Source organism: Stenella coeruleoalba (genome assembly GCF_951394435.1).
Source record: "Stenella coeruleoalba genome assembly, chromosome: 10".
Taxonomy (NCBI): domain Eukaryota; kingdom Metazoa; phylum Chordata; class Mammalia; order Artiodactyla; family Delphinidae; genus Stenella; species Stenella coeruleoalba.
In genome coordinates, this window is record NC_137156.1 from 53,084,576 (window position 1) to 53,100,221 (window position 15,646).

General features: G+C 38.8%; 1 protein-coding gene across 2 annotated transcripts in view; it reads left to right on the plus strand.

The window, feature by feature from the left end:
- CNOT10 (CCR4-NOT transcription complex subunit 10) overlaps positions 1–15,646 on the plus strand; it is a 63,069-nt gene that overhangs the window by 27,213 nt on the left and 20,210 nt on the right. For both annotated transcript variants that reach the window (XM_079933120.1, XM_079933121.1), the window contains exons 9-13: positions 1,020–1,169; positions 2,932–3,134; positions 7,861–7,982; positions 9,740–9,916; positions 11,098–11,178. In XM_079933120.1, coding sequence (XP_079789246.1) covers positions 1,020–1,169; positions 2,932–3,134; positions 7,861–7,982; positions 9,740–9,916; positions 11,098–11,178 — 733 coding nt within the window. The remainder of the gene's footprint in view (positions 1–1,019; positions 1,170–2,931; positions 3,135–7,860; positions 7,983–9,739; positions 9,917–11,097; positions 11,179–15,646) is intronic.

The following is a 15,646-nucleotide window of genomic DNA, read 5'->3' on the forward strand; positions in this document are numbered from 1 at the left end:
AGGCCACAACAGTGAGAGGCCTGCATACCAAAAAAAAACATTTTATAAAAACCTGGATTGCTTTCATTACACCAAAATAAAATCTAGAGAGATGCAGGATTATAATGTAAAAATAAAATCATAAAAACAGCAAAAGAAAACTTGGATGAATATTTTGTTTTTGTGGTGGGGAAGCCTCGATTAAACATTATCCAAAATCTAAGAACCATACAATTTAGAAAAGATTACCAAATTTGACCACATAAAAATGTAAAACTTTTTATGATTGAAAACATAAGCATACACACACACTCTGAACCAAGTCACAAGACAGATGACAAACTGGCAGTGGAGGGAAATAATTGAAACAGATGTGACAGAAGGTTTCTATAACATACACACTAGCAGGTAACCAATAGGAAAAACATCTGTAACCAAATTTTTTAAATGGGTAAAGAGCAGGAAGAGCCAAGTGTACAAGAAATACAAATGCCCAACACACATGGGAAGATAGATGCTCAGCCATAGTCATATTTAAAGGAGTGTGAATGGAAAGAAGAGTGGAGACTCAAGAGTTGAACAAAGCAAAGCAGGATTTTCCATGTTCTGTTTATATACTCTTGCTATTCTTCATTTAACATATTTTGACTGTTTCTGTAGCTTGCTGCATTCCTTCCAGTTTGTACATAATATTTTGTTGTGCGGATGCAGTGCATACATATGTTACTAATAAATACTTCTTGTCCTTTGCATTTTTGTATTATTTGCCTATGATTATTAAAAGTTAAATCAGAAGAAAAAACTAAACAGGCTAACAAAATCAATATGCAGGATTGATTTATCACCTTTAATAAGAGATTTTAAGAGAAAAGGAATTTACAAAATTTTCATGTTTCCTAAATTTCAAATGCCTTGTAAACTGTTCTGTAAGGACTGAGTAGAATTGCATATATAATTAACTCTTGCTTGCTAAGCCTGATTCTTGTATGATATGTAGCAGCAGTAAAATTTGTGGATAAACTTATGTATGTTTTTCTCAGGTGAATGCTTGAGGTGCATGTTCTGGAATAATCTTGGTTGTATCCATTTTGCCATGAGCAAGCACAATTTGGGAATTTTCTACTTTAAAAAGGCTCTGCAGGAGAATGACAACGTCTGTGCACAGCTCAGTGCAGGTAGCACTGATCCAGGTAAGCCCATTAAAGGGGGACAGTTTATATTTTACTACTTGAGGAAAATATGATTTTAAAGAGCAAGCATCTGGTTATAAAATGCATGCCATGTGTTCTTACATACACTTAACACCGATCCTGCCCAAAAGTTTGACTCGGGATTTTTAGTAGATGTTGCTCCTTTGAGTAATAATTAAAGAAGTTTAAGCTACATTCATTTTTTCATGGATTTGAAAGTCAGTAATCCCATATGGTAATGCTATAAAGCAAAATATTTTGCTAAGATTTCTTGACTGTGCCAAACTAGTTTTATTCTAGCTTCCTTTCAGAGTTTCAAATGTGATACTGTTGACAGCACCTGACAATCTTTAAGCAAATTCCTAGAGTTTATTCCTTTAATATTCATAGGATGTGGATCCTTGATCTGAAATGCTTAAAATCAGGCAATTATTTAGCTTTTTAAAATATTTAAAAATTTTTTAATTTTTAAAAAATTATTTTTTAAAATATTTATGTATTTATTTATTTGGCTGCACCTGGTCTTAGTTGCAGCACACGGGATCTTTGCTGCCTCGTGTGGGCTCTCAGTTGCAGCATGCAGGACCTAGTTCCCTGCCCAGGGATCGAACCCAGGCCCCCTGCATTGGGAGCATGGAGTCTTAACCACTGGACCACCAGGGAAGTCCCGCTTTTTAAAATATTTTAAAGACTATTTAATTGATGGAAAATGTATCCCAAAAATCACAGTCTCTTTTTTTCTTTCTTTTTTTTTTTTTTTTTGTGGCCACGCCACTCGGCTTGTGGGATCTTAGTTCCCCAACCAGGGATCAAACCTGGGCCCTGACAGTGAAAGTGCCAGGTCCTAACCACTGGACTGCCAGGGAATTCCCTAGTCTCATTTTATTATGGCCTGCAAAAGTTAGAATAAGTGAGTGGGACTTCCCTGGTGGTACAGTGGTTAAGAATCTGCCTGCCAATGCAGGGGACACGGGTTCAATCCCTGGTCCGAGAAGATCCCACATGCGGCGGATCAACTAAGCCCGTGCACCACAACTACTGAGCCTGCACTCTAGAGCCCGCGAGCCACAACTACTGAGCCTACGAGCCACAACAACTGAGTCCGTGCACCTAGAGCCTGTGCTCCTTAACAAGAGAAGCCACCGCAGTGAGAAGCCCGCGCGCCGCAACGAAGAGTAGCTCCTGCTCGCCGCAACTAGGGAAAGCCCGTGTGCAGCAACCAAGACCCAACGCAGCCAAAAATAAATAATTAATTTAAAAAAAAAAAAGAATAAGTGAGTGAACAATAGTCACTGTAGGTATATAGTACATTAATTTTTTATTTCCGTGGTAAAGTTCCCTAACACCTAAGATTAACTGAATGTTTCTGGTTAAGAAAACACATAATGATAACATGGCTAACTGAACTGAAAGTGAAAAGGAGTGGAATCTTCTTGCAGGCTCTAAAAGTGTGCAAAGGTAGTGTAAGGTTCAGTGGAGTGAGAGTGGGTCTTTGCCTTCCTGGAACATTGTTGCCTGAGGAGCTGGTAATGAAAAGACACATCTCTGGCCCCACAAGCACAGACAACTGAGATGCCTCTGGAGGATATTTGTGGGGTTGGGGATGGAGATCATCACTGTGGTGAGAGCTGTTTACAACTTCAGATTGGGGATTGGGGTCATTGGTGTCAAAAAGGCAGTAGTTGAGTACTTAGTGGAATAAATGTTTTCAGTGGAGCTGTTATTTAAAATCTGATGATTCTCATCTGCTTTTTATCATCAGGCAAAAAATTTTCAGGAAGACCCATGTGTACATTACTAACCAACAAGAGGTATGAGTTGCTGTATAACTGTGGGATTCAGCTGCTTCACATTGGAAGGCCTCTTGCTGCATTTGAGTGTCTGATTGAAGCTGTTCAGGTTTACCATGCAAACCCCCGCCTCTGGCTGAGGCTGGCTGAGTGCTGCATTGCTGCCAATAAGGGGGTGAGTCTCTGTCTTTTTGAACCCCCACCCCACCCCCACTTGTTGCATAGAGAGCAATAAATACTTGGTAACATAAAGACCTCCTCCCCTTTTTAACTCTCAGGAAATTTGTAAAGATAGTCTTCTGTTCTTTATCAGTTGGACAAAATTTAGTTTCATGAAGTCATGTGTTCACTTTCTGACTCTTGGTGAGCACGGCAACATGTGTCAGCAGTCATGTTGAAAAGTTGAAGCCATTAAGAAGGTCATATCTGTTGAAACAGTGGTCTGCGAGCTGCTGGGGCAGGGGCCACGCCATCAGCTGGCGTGAGAGTGGTGTGTGCGCCCAGTGATTAAAGGAGGGCTGCTGATAACACAGTGAGTGTGGAAAGAACCGCATTATGCTGTGCTTCCTCCAGTGCCTGCAGGGTTTACTTTTGATTCAGTAAATGTTGTCGAGTTAGTGGATTACCAGGCTGTTTCTCTCTGACACGTGTTCATCCACGGTGGCCGTGAGAAATAGGCCAGTTTACACTAGTGTCCATGCCTAGATTATCTCCAAACGGCAGTTGGTGAAAGCCTTTTGAATCTCAAGTGGGGAGGGGTCAGTGGGAGGTAGGGGAAAGACAGGTTGTATCAGAATCACCAGACACCCCATTTCCTAGCCACCCCCTACCCCCCGCCGTTGCTGGGCTCAGGCTCATCAGGTCTGTGGAGGTGGGGGGTATGGCATCCTGAGGTTTTGCTTGGCATGCTTGCCATAGGTGATAACGCTTCCTGAAAAGCAACTACAGGAACTAAAGGGATTAAAGAGGTGTGTTTGCCTGGCAGTTTTCACACTTGATACTTAAAGTAGCTTATGATTTGAGTATGCCACTGGGGGAAGAGATGAATGTTGTCTTTGAGGCTTTAATGGTTTATTTCATTGTCTCTTTTAAGGGACAACATTCTTATTAGATAATTCTTAAATTAGCTGATAAACAACTCAAGGCAGAATTTACACTTTTTTAAAACAAAAGAATCTGTAGAAATTGCTTATTCTCTTTAATGTGATGAATTTAATCAGTGTTGGAGGCCTTAGTAAGGTTTAACATTTTCTTTTAAAATTACTTATTTTTAGAAATAGTACTTTTAGGATTGTCTTTCTTCTATGGATTTCATTCTGACGGTTTTTTTCCTCCCATTTTTTCTGGAAAGTTCTAAATTTGTAACTTTTTTTTTTTTTTTTTTGCGGTGCGCGGGCCTCTCACTGTTGTGGCTTCTCCTGTTGTGGAGCACAGGCTCCAGACGCGCAAGCTCAGTGGCCATGGCTTACGGGCCCAGCCGCTCCGCGGCATGTGGGATCTTCCCGGACCGGGGCACGAACCCGTGTCCCCTGCATCGGCAGGCGGACTCTCAACCACTGCGCCACCAGGGAAGCCCTAAATTTGTAACTTTTAAACAATGGTAAAGATGACTTGGTTGCCATAGCTTGGTGGATACCAGAACACTCACAGTCTGTGCTACTAATAGGAAATTTGCTATAAACAATTATGTTTATCTTTGTGCTTCTCCTCTTTCTAAAACCTGAGGTGGGGAACTCCCTGGCTGTCCAGTGCTTTCACTACCAAGGGCCCACTTTCAGTCCCTGGTTGGGAAACTAAGATCCTGCAAGCTGCGCACAGCACGGCCAAAACCAAAAAAAGGACAGAAAAATAAAGTAAAATAAAACCTGAGGTGACCGAAAAGACAGTAAAAACCACCCCAAAATACACTTGAGGAAAATCCCAACAGGAGAAATTATGAACTCCAAATAAAATTTCATAACATTTATTTACTCAGGACAAAAGGGATGCTGAACAGAGCACTTTGTACCTTCCAAAATAAATTCATTTTTTAATAAACAGAACCAATTTAATTATTAAATTGGTGATGCCAAAGAGGTCATTTTGTCCTCATTATCTGATGCATGTTGTTTCAGACCTCTCCTGGCAGATGCAGAGTTTATGTTTACCTGGGCAGTGTATGATATATAAGAAAAGATTTGCTAGATAAAAAACATAGACTCAGGGACTTCCCTGGTGGCGCAGTGGTGAAGAATCCATCTACCAATGCAGGGGACCACGGGTTCAATCCCTGGTCGGGGAAGATCCCACGTGCCGCAGAGCATTTAAGCCCGTGTGCCACAACTACTAAGCCTGTGCTCTCGAGCCCGCGAGCCACAGCTACTGAGTCCGCACACCACAGCTACTGAAGCCCACATGCCTAGGGCCCGTGCTCCACAACAAGAGAAGCCACCACAATGAGAAGCTCGCATACTGCAATGAAGAGTAACCCCTGCTCGCCGCAACTAGAGGAAGCCTACACGCAGCAACGAAGACCCAACGCAAGGCTACTTAGGACTTCCCTGGTGGTCCAGTGGTTAAGAATCCACCTTCCAATGCAGGGAACACAGGTTCAGTTCCTGGTCGGGGAACTAAGATCTCACATGCAGGGCAACTAAGCCCACGTGCCGCAACTACGCCGCAGCAGAAATCCCACGTGCCACAGCTAAGACCCGATGCAGCCAAATTCATTCATTCATTCATTCAAAATGGTAGAATTTCCTTCTTTCTAAAAAAAAGAGAGAAGGCTACTTAAAAAATCACTATGAACCATTTACTTTTCTGAAACTGCCGTTTATTTTTCTGAGTTCTGAAACTCGTATTTCTTGAGTGCAGTTCCTATTGCCAAGACACTATAAAATTGCAAATACTTTAATTACATATCATTATTTTACATTAAGACTGTTCTGGGGGCTTCCCTGGTGGCGCAGTGGTTAAGAATCTGCCTGCCAATACAAGGGACACGGGTTCGAGCCCTGGCCCTGGAAGATCCCACATGCCGCGGAGCAACTAAGCCTATGTGCCACAACTACTGAGCCTGAGCTCTAGAGCCCACATGCCACAACTACTGAAGCCTGCGCGCCTAGAGCCCGTGCTCTGAAACAAGAGAAGCCACGACAACGAGAAGCCCACGCGCCTCAACGAAGACCCAACGCAACAATAAATAAATAGATAGATAGATAAATAAATAAAGACTGTTCTGGCACACTTTTTTGGCTACTGATCTATTATTGAAGCTATGGTATATTATTGTGGAATTTTAGTTCCATCCAGATCTAGCCATCTGATCAGCTTCTACAGCCTTAAGGATCAGGGAAGAGAGTATGGACAAACCATCACAAATTTATCACCCCACCAGGAAAAAAGGTCAGAAGAGAAGGCCTTCCAATCATGGTTCAGAATATCCACTCTTTCTTATTTTTCACTAATGTTCCTTAGCCGCCTCCTCAAGACAAAATAGTTCCAGTCAGTTTTATTGTATTTTTTTGTGTTACGTAATACTTTCTTTCTAAAATGAATCTACAAGTGAATCCTTGTTTTGCTTAAAGTCATACATATATGGAAGTACAACTATAAGAAAGTTCGGTTACGGAGCAAGAAGTAATAAGTAGTACAGAAACATTTGTATTTAGAGATGGACTTTTTGCAGGGCAGAGTTTATCTCTGCAAGTTCCTATGAATTGGCTCCATTTTGTTCCTGTGTATGAGAATCTGCAGGACTTTACAAAATGCAGGTAAATCAGAGACTTAGAGTGAAGGGGGAAGATAAAGGAAATTGGCATCACCAGGCTCCTGTAGTGAGATGATATACTGTAGTGAAATATCAAAAAAAAAAAAAAAAAAACTATATGTATAAGTAGCTTTTACTATTTTCAGTTTAATGTTACAGGGCTTTAGAATTTTAATTTTCTAGAAGGTAAGAATTGTGCCCACGTAAATTTTGACATATATAGCTTGTTAGTATGTATATGTTGTTGACACTTATAATTAAAACTTTCAATTAAGAAGGAAAAGATATGTGTTTTAGGAAGTGTAGCTGCTTCCCTTCTCTTGTTCACTGTGTTTTTGTGGCTTTTATTTTCCTTACTCTGACATCGACGTGCCCATCACATGCAGCATGGTGCCTGGGGCACAGAATGGTCCAAATAAATGATTCTAAATAAATGCCTGAGTCATTCTTTTTTTTCTTTAATACATTCTTTTTTTATATATATTCTTTTCCATTATGGTTTATCATAGGATACTGAATGTAGTTCTCTGTGCTGTGCTATATAGTAGGACCTTGTTAGTTGAGTCATTCTTTTTTTTTTGGACGCACCTTGTGGCATGTGGGATCTTAGTTCCCTGACAAGGGATCAAACCCGCACCCCCTGCAGTGGAAGCACAGAGTCCCACTTGAGTCACTCTTTTTTTTTTTTTTTTTTGCTGTACACGGGCCCCTCACTGCTGTGGCCTCTCCCATCGCAGAGCACAGGCTCCGGACGGGCAGGCCCAGCAGCCATGGCTCACGGGCCCAGCTGCTCCGCAGCATGCGGGATCCTCCTGGACCGGGGCACGAACCCGCGTCCCCTGCATCGACAGGCGGACTCCCAACCACTGTGCCACCAGGGAAGCCCTTGAGTCATTCTTGAATTCCTTTTTTCCTCAGAATTACCTCAGACCTTATACTAATAAAGTGTAGTGTATATTGCAGATTTTCAGACTCATGTACTCATCTCTTCACTACCAGACATTTCCTGTATCACCCAAAACTCCACATTGATCTTAAGAATCTTAAGGATCTTAAGAATTTTCTTAGAGTAATTGTAAAAGGTACTGGATTATTTTTCATACCCCATCTTACAATTCCATTAAATTAATTGGAAATTATTTGTATTTTGTAGACTTCTGAACAAGAAACTAAAGGTCTTCCAAGTAAAAAAGGAATTGTACAGTCTATTGTTGGTCAAGGCTATCATCGTAAAATAGTTCTGGCATCACAGTCCATACAAAATACTGTATATAAGTAAGTATTTTGCTAAGAGAAAGTGTATAATAATATTTCATTGTAATGTTATGTATAAAAAATATGCTTAGGAATTACTTCATAGGAGGAGCCACTTTGTAATTAGATTTTATTGCTACTTCAAGAAATAGACTCCTATACGTAGGTATGTGGTGAATGTTATTTGACATATGATTTTGGTTTATTACATCCACGGGTGCTGAAATTGTTGACACCCTAAGAAACGCTGGTCTATTCAGTGCCATTATTCAGAATGTCCAGAAGAGGGCATCTTGATGTTTCCTTTTTATATCGTTTATCATTGATACTTTTCATTTAGTTATTTTTATTTTCTCATAGTCCCTAAAGCTAATTCTTAATATCAGGATAAAAAAGTACTAACACATATATAAACAAAAGTATTATAAAGCTGTCACTTGTAGAACTACTTTTCAATTGAACAACTTTTAAATATGAACATCTTTATCTTTTACATAGATTCCAATTTGGCGTTGCTCTTATTTCTAAAGGAGTAGGCTTTGTAAGAAACTTGCTCCTTTTCTTCTTTTCCCAAAAATAAAATTGTTCACTACCATTTAAAAGTTTTCCCAAAGTTTTAAAAAAGTATCTGGCACACAATATTTTGCTCTTAATTTATTTCAACAATAATGCAGATTTCGTTCAAAAGACAAGTTAAAGCATCACTTTCCTACAGTTTCAAAATTGTTACTACTTTTCACTTTTTTCCCCCTAATAAAGCTGACTTAGTTTGATATATAAAACCAATAGGAAGTTATATAAAATCTCAACAAAGTTATAACGCTGCTTTTTCAAAATGTGTAAATAAGGTATTTCCAAAAGCAAACATCAACCAAAACAAGGCTCAAATGTGAAAAATCTACTTTCTTCCCTTCTTTCCAGTTCTGACTACCTGTCCTGGCCTTCACTACAATTTTCCTTGTCTATAACTCCTTTGTTAGTTTAACGTTGATGTTGCAGATATCCTTCAGGTTGTCTCCTAGCCTCAGTCCCATTCCTATAGACACAATGTGGTGTCTAATGTATATACTTGCAATCTATTATTTATACTTTTTATATCTTATATACAGACATACCTCCTTTTACTGCACTTTGCTGTATTGAGCTTTGCAGATGTTGCTTTTTTTGTGTTTTACAAACTGAAGGTTTGTGGCAACCCTGCATAGAGCAAGTCTGTTGGTGCCATTTTTCCAACAACAACTGCTCACTTTGTGTCTCTGTGTCACATTCTGGTAATTCTTGGAATATTTCAAACATTTTCATAATTATTTGTTATGGTAATCTGTGATCAGTGGTCATCAATGGTACTATTGCAAAAAAAAAAATATTATGACTCGCTGAAGGCTCATGATGGTTAGCATTTTTTTTAACAAGTATTTTTTAAGGTATGTACATTGTTTTTTTAGACATAATGCTATTGCAGACTTAATAGACCACAGGGTAGTGTTTTATTGCAATCTTTGCTTTATTGTTTTATTGCAATCTTTGCTTTATTGTTTTATTGCAATCTTTGCTTTATTGTGGTGGTCTGGAACCGAACCTGTGATATCTCCAAGGTATGCCCGTATAATATTTAGGATTTGGGTTCTTTAGCATTCTCTTATAACTGCTTATATTCAAATTTCTACCTCTTAGATGGCAAAGTTTTTATTTACAGTTATATTGGTTTTATTCCTGATAATAGAAAAGTTTTATTTATTGTTTTTGTTTTCTTAGCTAACTTGGTTTTGTTCTTTTAGTGATGGACAGTCTTCAGCCATTCCTGTAGCCAGTATGGAGTTTGCAGCCATTTGTCTCAGAAATGCCTTGTTGCTGTTACCTGAAGAACAGCAAGATCCAAAGCAGGAAAATGGGTCTAAAAATAGTAATCAATTAGGTGGCAACACAGAGAGCAGCGAAAGCAGTGACACTTGCAGGTATTCTGACCCCTTTGACCTCCCTTGGTGAAATCTTTAGGACTTCATTAGTCAGCCTCTGTCTTGTAGGTGAATTCCTGAAATCTGCAGCCTGAATTTCCAAAGTTCTCTGTTTTGAGTAATAAGAAAGGAAAGTATGAATGTTTAAGTGTTTCTGGAAGAGAGAAATAAGGTGAAGCCTAAGTGAGGAAAGAACCTTAAACGAGACAAGTTGAAAGTCACAGCTTTTCACTGCCAGGAGGAATCACTGCAAGAAATCCGGTTGCTGTCAGAAATGGCTTTTTTTTCTTTAACTTTTATTAAAATAAATACTTAAGTCCCTAAAACTTCTCTTTTCTTACTATCTTCTGCCTTTTCTCTTAACATACTGTAAACCACTGACCTCCAGAACATTTCTATACATTTCTGGTTTCCTACTATCAGTTAAATATTATGCCAATCTATAGAAATAGGGAGAGTTTATCTAGTAATAAAACAAACACCATTATATGTAGAGAGTTCTTTTTTCACATGGCACCTTTAAACTCAAGTCTTCCATCTCAGCATTTTTTCTTGATTATAGTAGAAAAACATGTTTATTATAGAAAATTTGAAGCAAAATTGTGGAATGGTTTTTCCTCCATCAAGGGGTTATGCTTTACTATACTTAGTAAAAGACAGAAGAATGAGAAATGTGTGAAAATACTGGAGTGGTTTCCTTTGTATAGTAGAGATATTTTTTCTGTTAAGAGACTTTTTTTTTTTTTTTGTGGTACGCGGGCCTCTCACTGTTGTGGCCTCTCCCGTTGCGGAGCACAGGCTCCAGAAGTGCAGGCTCCGGACGCGCAGGCTCAACGGCCATGGCTCATGGGCCCAGCCGCTCCGCAGCATGTGGGATCTTCCCGGACTGGGGCACAAACCCGTGTCCCCTGCATCGGCAGGCGGACTCTCAACCACTGCGCTACCAGGGAAGCCCTGTTAGAGACTTTTTAAAGCGGTATCATGTACTGGGAAAAAGAAACTCAATATGCAGTGTAGCTTTAACATGTTAGTGATACCAAGTTACTACGCATTTTTCAATGTTTTGGTTCTTTTACACTTTTTTCATAAAAAGTTGCATGGGAGTGGGTATAGGGAAACAAAATTTTACATTTAATTGTTTATTCATGTGCTTCATAATTAGCAGTCTATCTTTATTTTAGCAGTAAAAGCCACGATGGAGATAAATGCATTCCAGCTCCACCTTCTTCCCCATTGAGAAAACAGGAATTAGAAAACTTAAAGTGAGTATCTAAACAAAATTAGCATTGTATCTACTAAGTAAGCACATTGTTTATCTCCTTTATTTTGTTAATGTTATGAATTATGCTGATTAAATGTCAAATATTAAACCAACCTTTCAATCTTGTGACTAAACCATACTAGTCAGGATTTATTACCTTTTTTATAAATTGTTAGATTGGATCTGTTAATATTTTGTGAGGAATATTTGCTTCCATGTTCACAAGTAAGGGTGGTCCATGCTTTTCTTTCTTAAGGTGTCTTGGTTAGGTTTTAGTTTCAGAGTTATGCTGAACATATGAGTGAGTTGGGAAGTGCTTCCTCTGTTTTCTGAAAGAGTTTATATAAGATAGGTATTGCTCCTTCCTCAAACGTTTGATAGAATTCATCAGTGAAACCATCTGGCATAGGTTTTCTTTGCGGGAAAGTATCGATAATGAATTCAAGTTCTTCAATCGATGAGTGCTCTTCAGATTTTCTATTTCATCTGTGTCAGTTTGGTTAAGTTATATTTTTGTCTGTGTAGATTATAAGCCCCATTATTTTTGCTTTGAACAGTCATATATATGTTAAAAGGAACAGAGTAGTCTTTTATGTTTAGCCACATGAGTACCATTTCCTGATGATTCTAGTTTTCATATAAGATAGCAAGCATTTCCCTTCAGTCTGAAGATCTCCCTTCTGCATTTCTAATAGTACAGGTCTTTGTTTTTCTAAGGTTTTGTGTTTTTTTGTTTGTTTTTTCTTTTTTAAATCTAGAATTGTCTTTATTTCATCTTCATTCTTGCAGGATGTTTTCACTGAATACAGTATTTTAGGTTTTGTTTTTGTTTTCTTTTTAGTCAGCTCTTTCAGGATGTCACTGCATTATCTTCTGGCCTCCACTGTCTGATCACAGCCATTGTATTGTAGGTGCCATTTTTCTGTCAACATAGATTGTCTTTGTTTTTCAGCAGTTAGACTATGATGAGTCTAAGTGTGATTTTCTTTGTTTTTACTCTTCCTTGGGGTTATCTTTCTTAAGTCTATAAATTTATCTTTCAACAAATTTGGAATATTTTGACCATGATTTTTTCATATATTGGAAGTAGGATTGATTGGTTCAGCATTACTTTTAAGAATGATTTCAATAATGGGACTGCAAATTAAAATGGAAGGAAAACCATCATTGCTTATTTTTTCACCTATTAAGTTGCAAAAAGTGAGAAGAGTATAGTTAAGACATTTATATATTGCAGGTAGCATTGCAGGTAGTTCATTCACGTTTTTTCCAACAAACATTCTTGTGCTAGTTGCAGGGGATTCAGAGGTAAAAGAAAAAGCACTGCCCTCAAAAGCAGATGGCAAACACTTAGGAGAAAATTATATTACTTAGTAGATTAGCTACTAGGTGGTGAGATCGGGGCATCTTTTCTTCTTATGATAATTTGATCACCCTGATAAGTGGAAAACAACCTCACTTTAAAATTTTGCATTTCTTTCAGTCCATTCAAGGTGCTTAGTCTGATGCCAAGGTTTATTGATCACCTATATTACTTTTTCTGTGAACCTTCTGTTTGTAGGATTTACCATTTTCGTATTGGGTTTTTCATCCTTTTTGTTTTTATAAGAGTTTTTCTATATTAAAGAAATTGGCCTTTATCATTTGTCTTGTAACATTGTTTCTGGTATTTAGTTTTGTTTTGGCTGCACTGGATCTTCATTGCGGCACACGGGCTCAGTAGTTGCAGTGCACAGGCTTAGTTGCAGTATATAGGATCTTAGTTCCCTGACCAGGGATTGAACCTGGGCCCCCCGCATTGGGAGCACAGAGTCTTAACCACTGGACCACCAGGGAAGTCCCTCCGGTATTTTGTAAAGCAGAGTTTCATTTATTATCATATTTATCAATCTTCTTTACTTTTTTTTCCATTTTGTGCAATGTTTGGAAAGGCCTTCTTGCCTCCAAGATTTAAAAAATAATTTAGCCATGTTTTCTAGCACTTTTACTGATACACTATCACAACCACCAATCTAAATTTTTGTTTCATCTAGAATTTATTTTATATAAACAAATAAGGTATGGCTCTATCCATAATTGTGTAATTTTTCATAATAGTACATTTGATTAACGTCATTTAACTTTCCAAATAAATCTTGGAACAGAGCTATAAAATGCTAAGATTTGTGTCTAAACAGTTTTAAATTACATTTTTATAAAATAACGTACATATATTTTTTTAACGTCTGTTTGCATAAAAAAAGTCTGGAGGGATCTATGTCAGAACCTTCCTAGTAGTGGGATAACTGATGATTTTTATCTCCTTACTGGATATCTGTTTCTTCCAACTTTTAAAAAATGAAGTTACTTCATTAATCTTAGTGAATCCCTTTGGAGGAAAGACTGGCCAGCAGATGTGCCCTTTTCTGGTCATGTATTGTCAGGTCAGTGTGTTCATGGCACTGCATTACTGTCAACGAGCTCAGGGCTCCACGCACCCTGTTCAACAAAACAGCAGCTTTTTAATCTCTTTATTTTATTCTGTTAGATTCCTACTTTGCAGTAATAACCTTTCTTTCCTGGGTTTTATGTATGTGTATATTCCCCCTGTATCCTATTGTCAGGAGGAAAGCATTAATCTTCTGATTATATAGAGGGAAATCTAAAATCTCAAATTTAGTTAGAAATGAGGAGTTGGTAATATAAGGTTTTGAAAGCAGTGTTTTGATTTTTTAAAACTTGACAACGGTAATTGTTTTTTTCAGTAATCTTCAGTTACATTAAAATTTCTTGAATTCTTATTTCTTGTATGAGTCATAAGATAGCAGGAAAATAAAAAAATACTATGACAAATTACTGGTGAAACAATGGCAAAAACAAAACATACAAAAGAATATTGTGGGACTTCCCTGGTGACACAGTGGTTATGAATCCGCCTGCCAATGCAGGGGACGCAGGTTCAATCCCTGGTCCAGAAAGATCCCACATGCCACAGAGCAACTAAACCCATGCACCACAACTACTGAGTCTGTGTTCTAGAGCCCGCGAGCCACAACTACTGAAGCCCACACGCCCTAGAGCCTGCGCACCGCAACTTCTGAGCCCACATGCTGCAACTACTGAAGCCTGGGTGCCTAGAGCTGGTGCTCTGCAACAAGACAAGCCACCACAATGAGAAGCTTGCGCACGGCAACAAAGAGTAGCCCCCACTCGCCACAACTAGAGAAAGCCTGCATACAGCAACGAAGACCCAATGCAGCCAAAAATAAATTAAAAAAATTTTTTTTAATTCCATTTTATTTCACTCCACAGCAATATTTTTTTTCTTTTTTTTTTTTTTGGTTGCATTGGGTCCTCATTGCTGCCCACAGGCTTTCTCTAGTTGTGGCGAGTGGGGGCTACTCTTTGTTGCGGTGCACAGGCTTCTCGTGGTAGCTTCTCTTGTTGCGGAGCACGGGCTTTAGGCGTGCAGGCTTCAGTAGTTGCGGCATGAGGGCTCTAAGGTGCGCGGGCTTCAGTAGTTGTGGCACGTGGGCTCAGTAGCTGTGGCTCGTGGGCTCTATAGCATAAGCTCAGTAGTTGTGGCGCACGAGCTTAGTTGCTCTGCGGCATGTGGGATCTTCCCGGACCATAGCTTGAACCCGTGTCCCCTGCATTGGCAGGAGGATTCTAAACCACTGCACCACAGGGGAAGTCCCTAAAATGGAATTTTAAAAAAGAAAAAAAACAGTCAAATTTGGGGATTCCCTGGCTGTCCAGTGATTAGGTATCTGCCCTTCCACTGCAGGGGGCACAGGTTCGATCCCTGGTCATGGGACTAACATCCCACATGGCGCGGCCAAAAAAAAAAAAAAAATCAAATTCCAACCATATAACTAAAATAAACTCACTATGCTAGATTTTCATCTGAGTGGAAATGTGTAAAAACAGAGCAAGTTAAGTAAAGCTAAACTGGGTTTGGTATAGTGAGCTGATGAGAAGGGGTGGATTGTAAATTTCAGCCAGGACCATATTTGGGAAAATGCTTTAATTTGCCCAAAAAATGTACCATTTCTTCCCCAATATGCCTAATATTTTCTATACATTTCTCTGTTTATGGAGCCACCTGCATTTTATAGCTATCTCAAGGTTCATCTATCTTTAATAGGTTATTTTATATGGTAAAAATACAAGTAAGACAAAAGGTTCTGCAGTGTAAAGTGAATATTGGCCAATCCCAGTCCTCTGCTTCCTCTCCCTTGAGGGGCAACTGCTGACCAGTTTCCTATGTATCCTTCCAGTGAGATTTCTCATTATCATCCCAGTATATGTATATATGGGAATTTTACACTACAGCTGCAGAGTTCCACACTGCTCTATACCTTACTTTTTGCATTTGACAATATGTCTTTAGAGATTGTTCTATATCAGTACAGAGCTCTGTTTCATTCTTTCTAATGGGTGCATAGAATTGCATTATATGGATATGACAGTTTATTTAACACTGATTT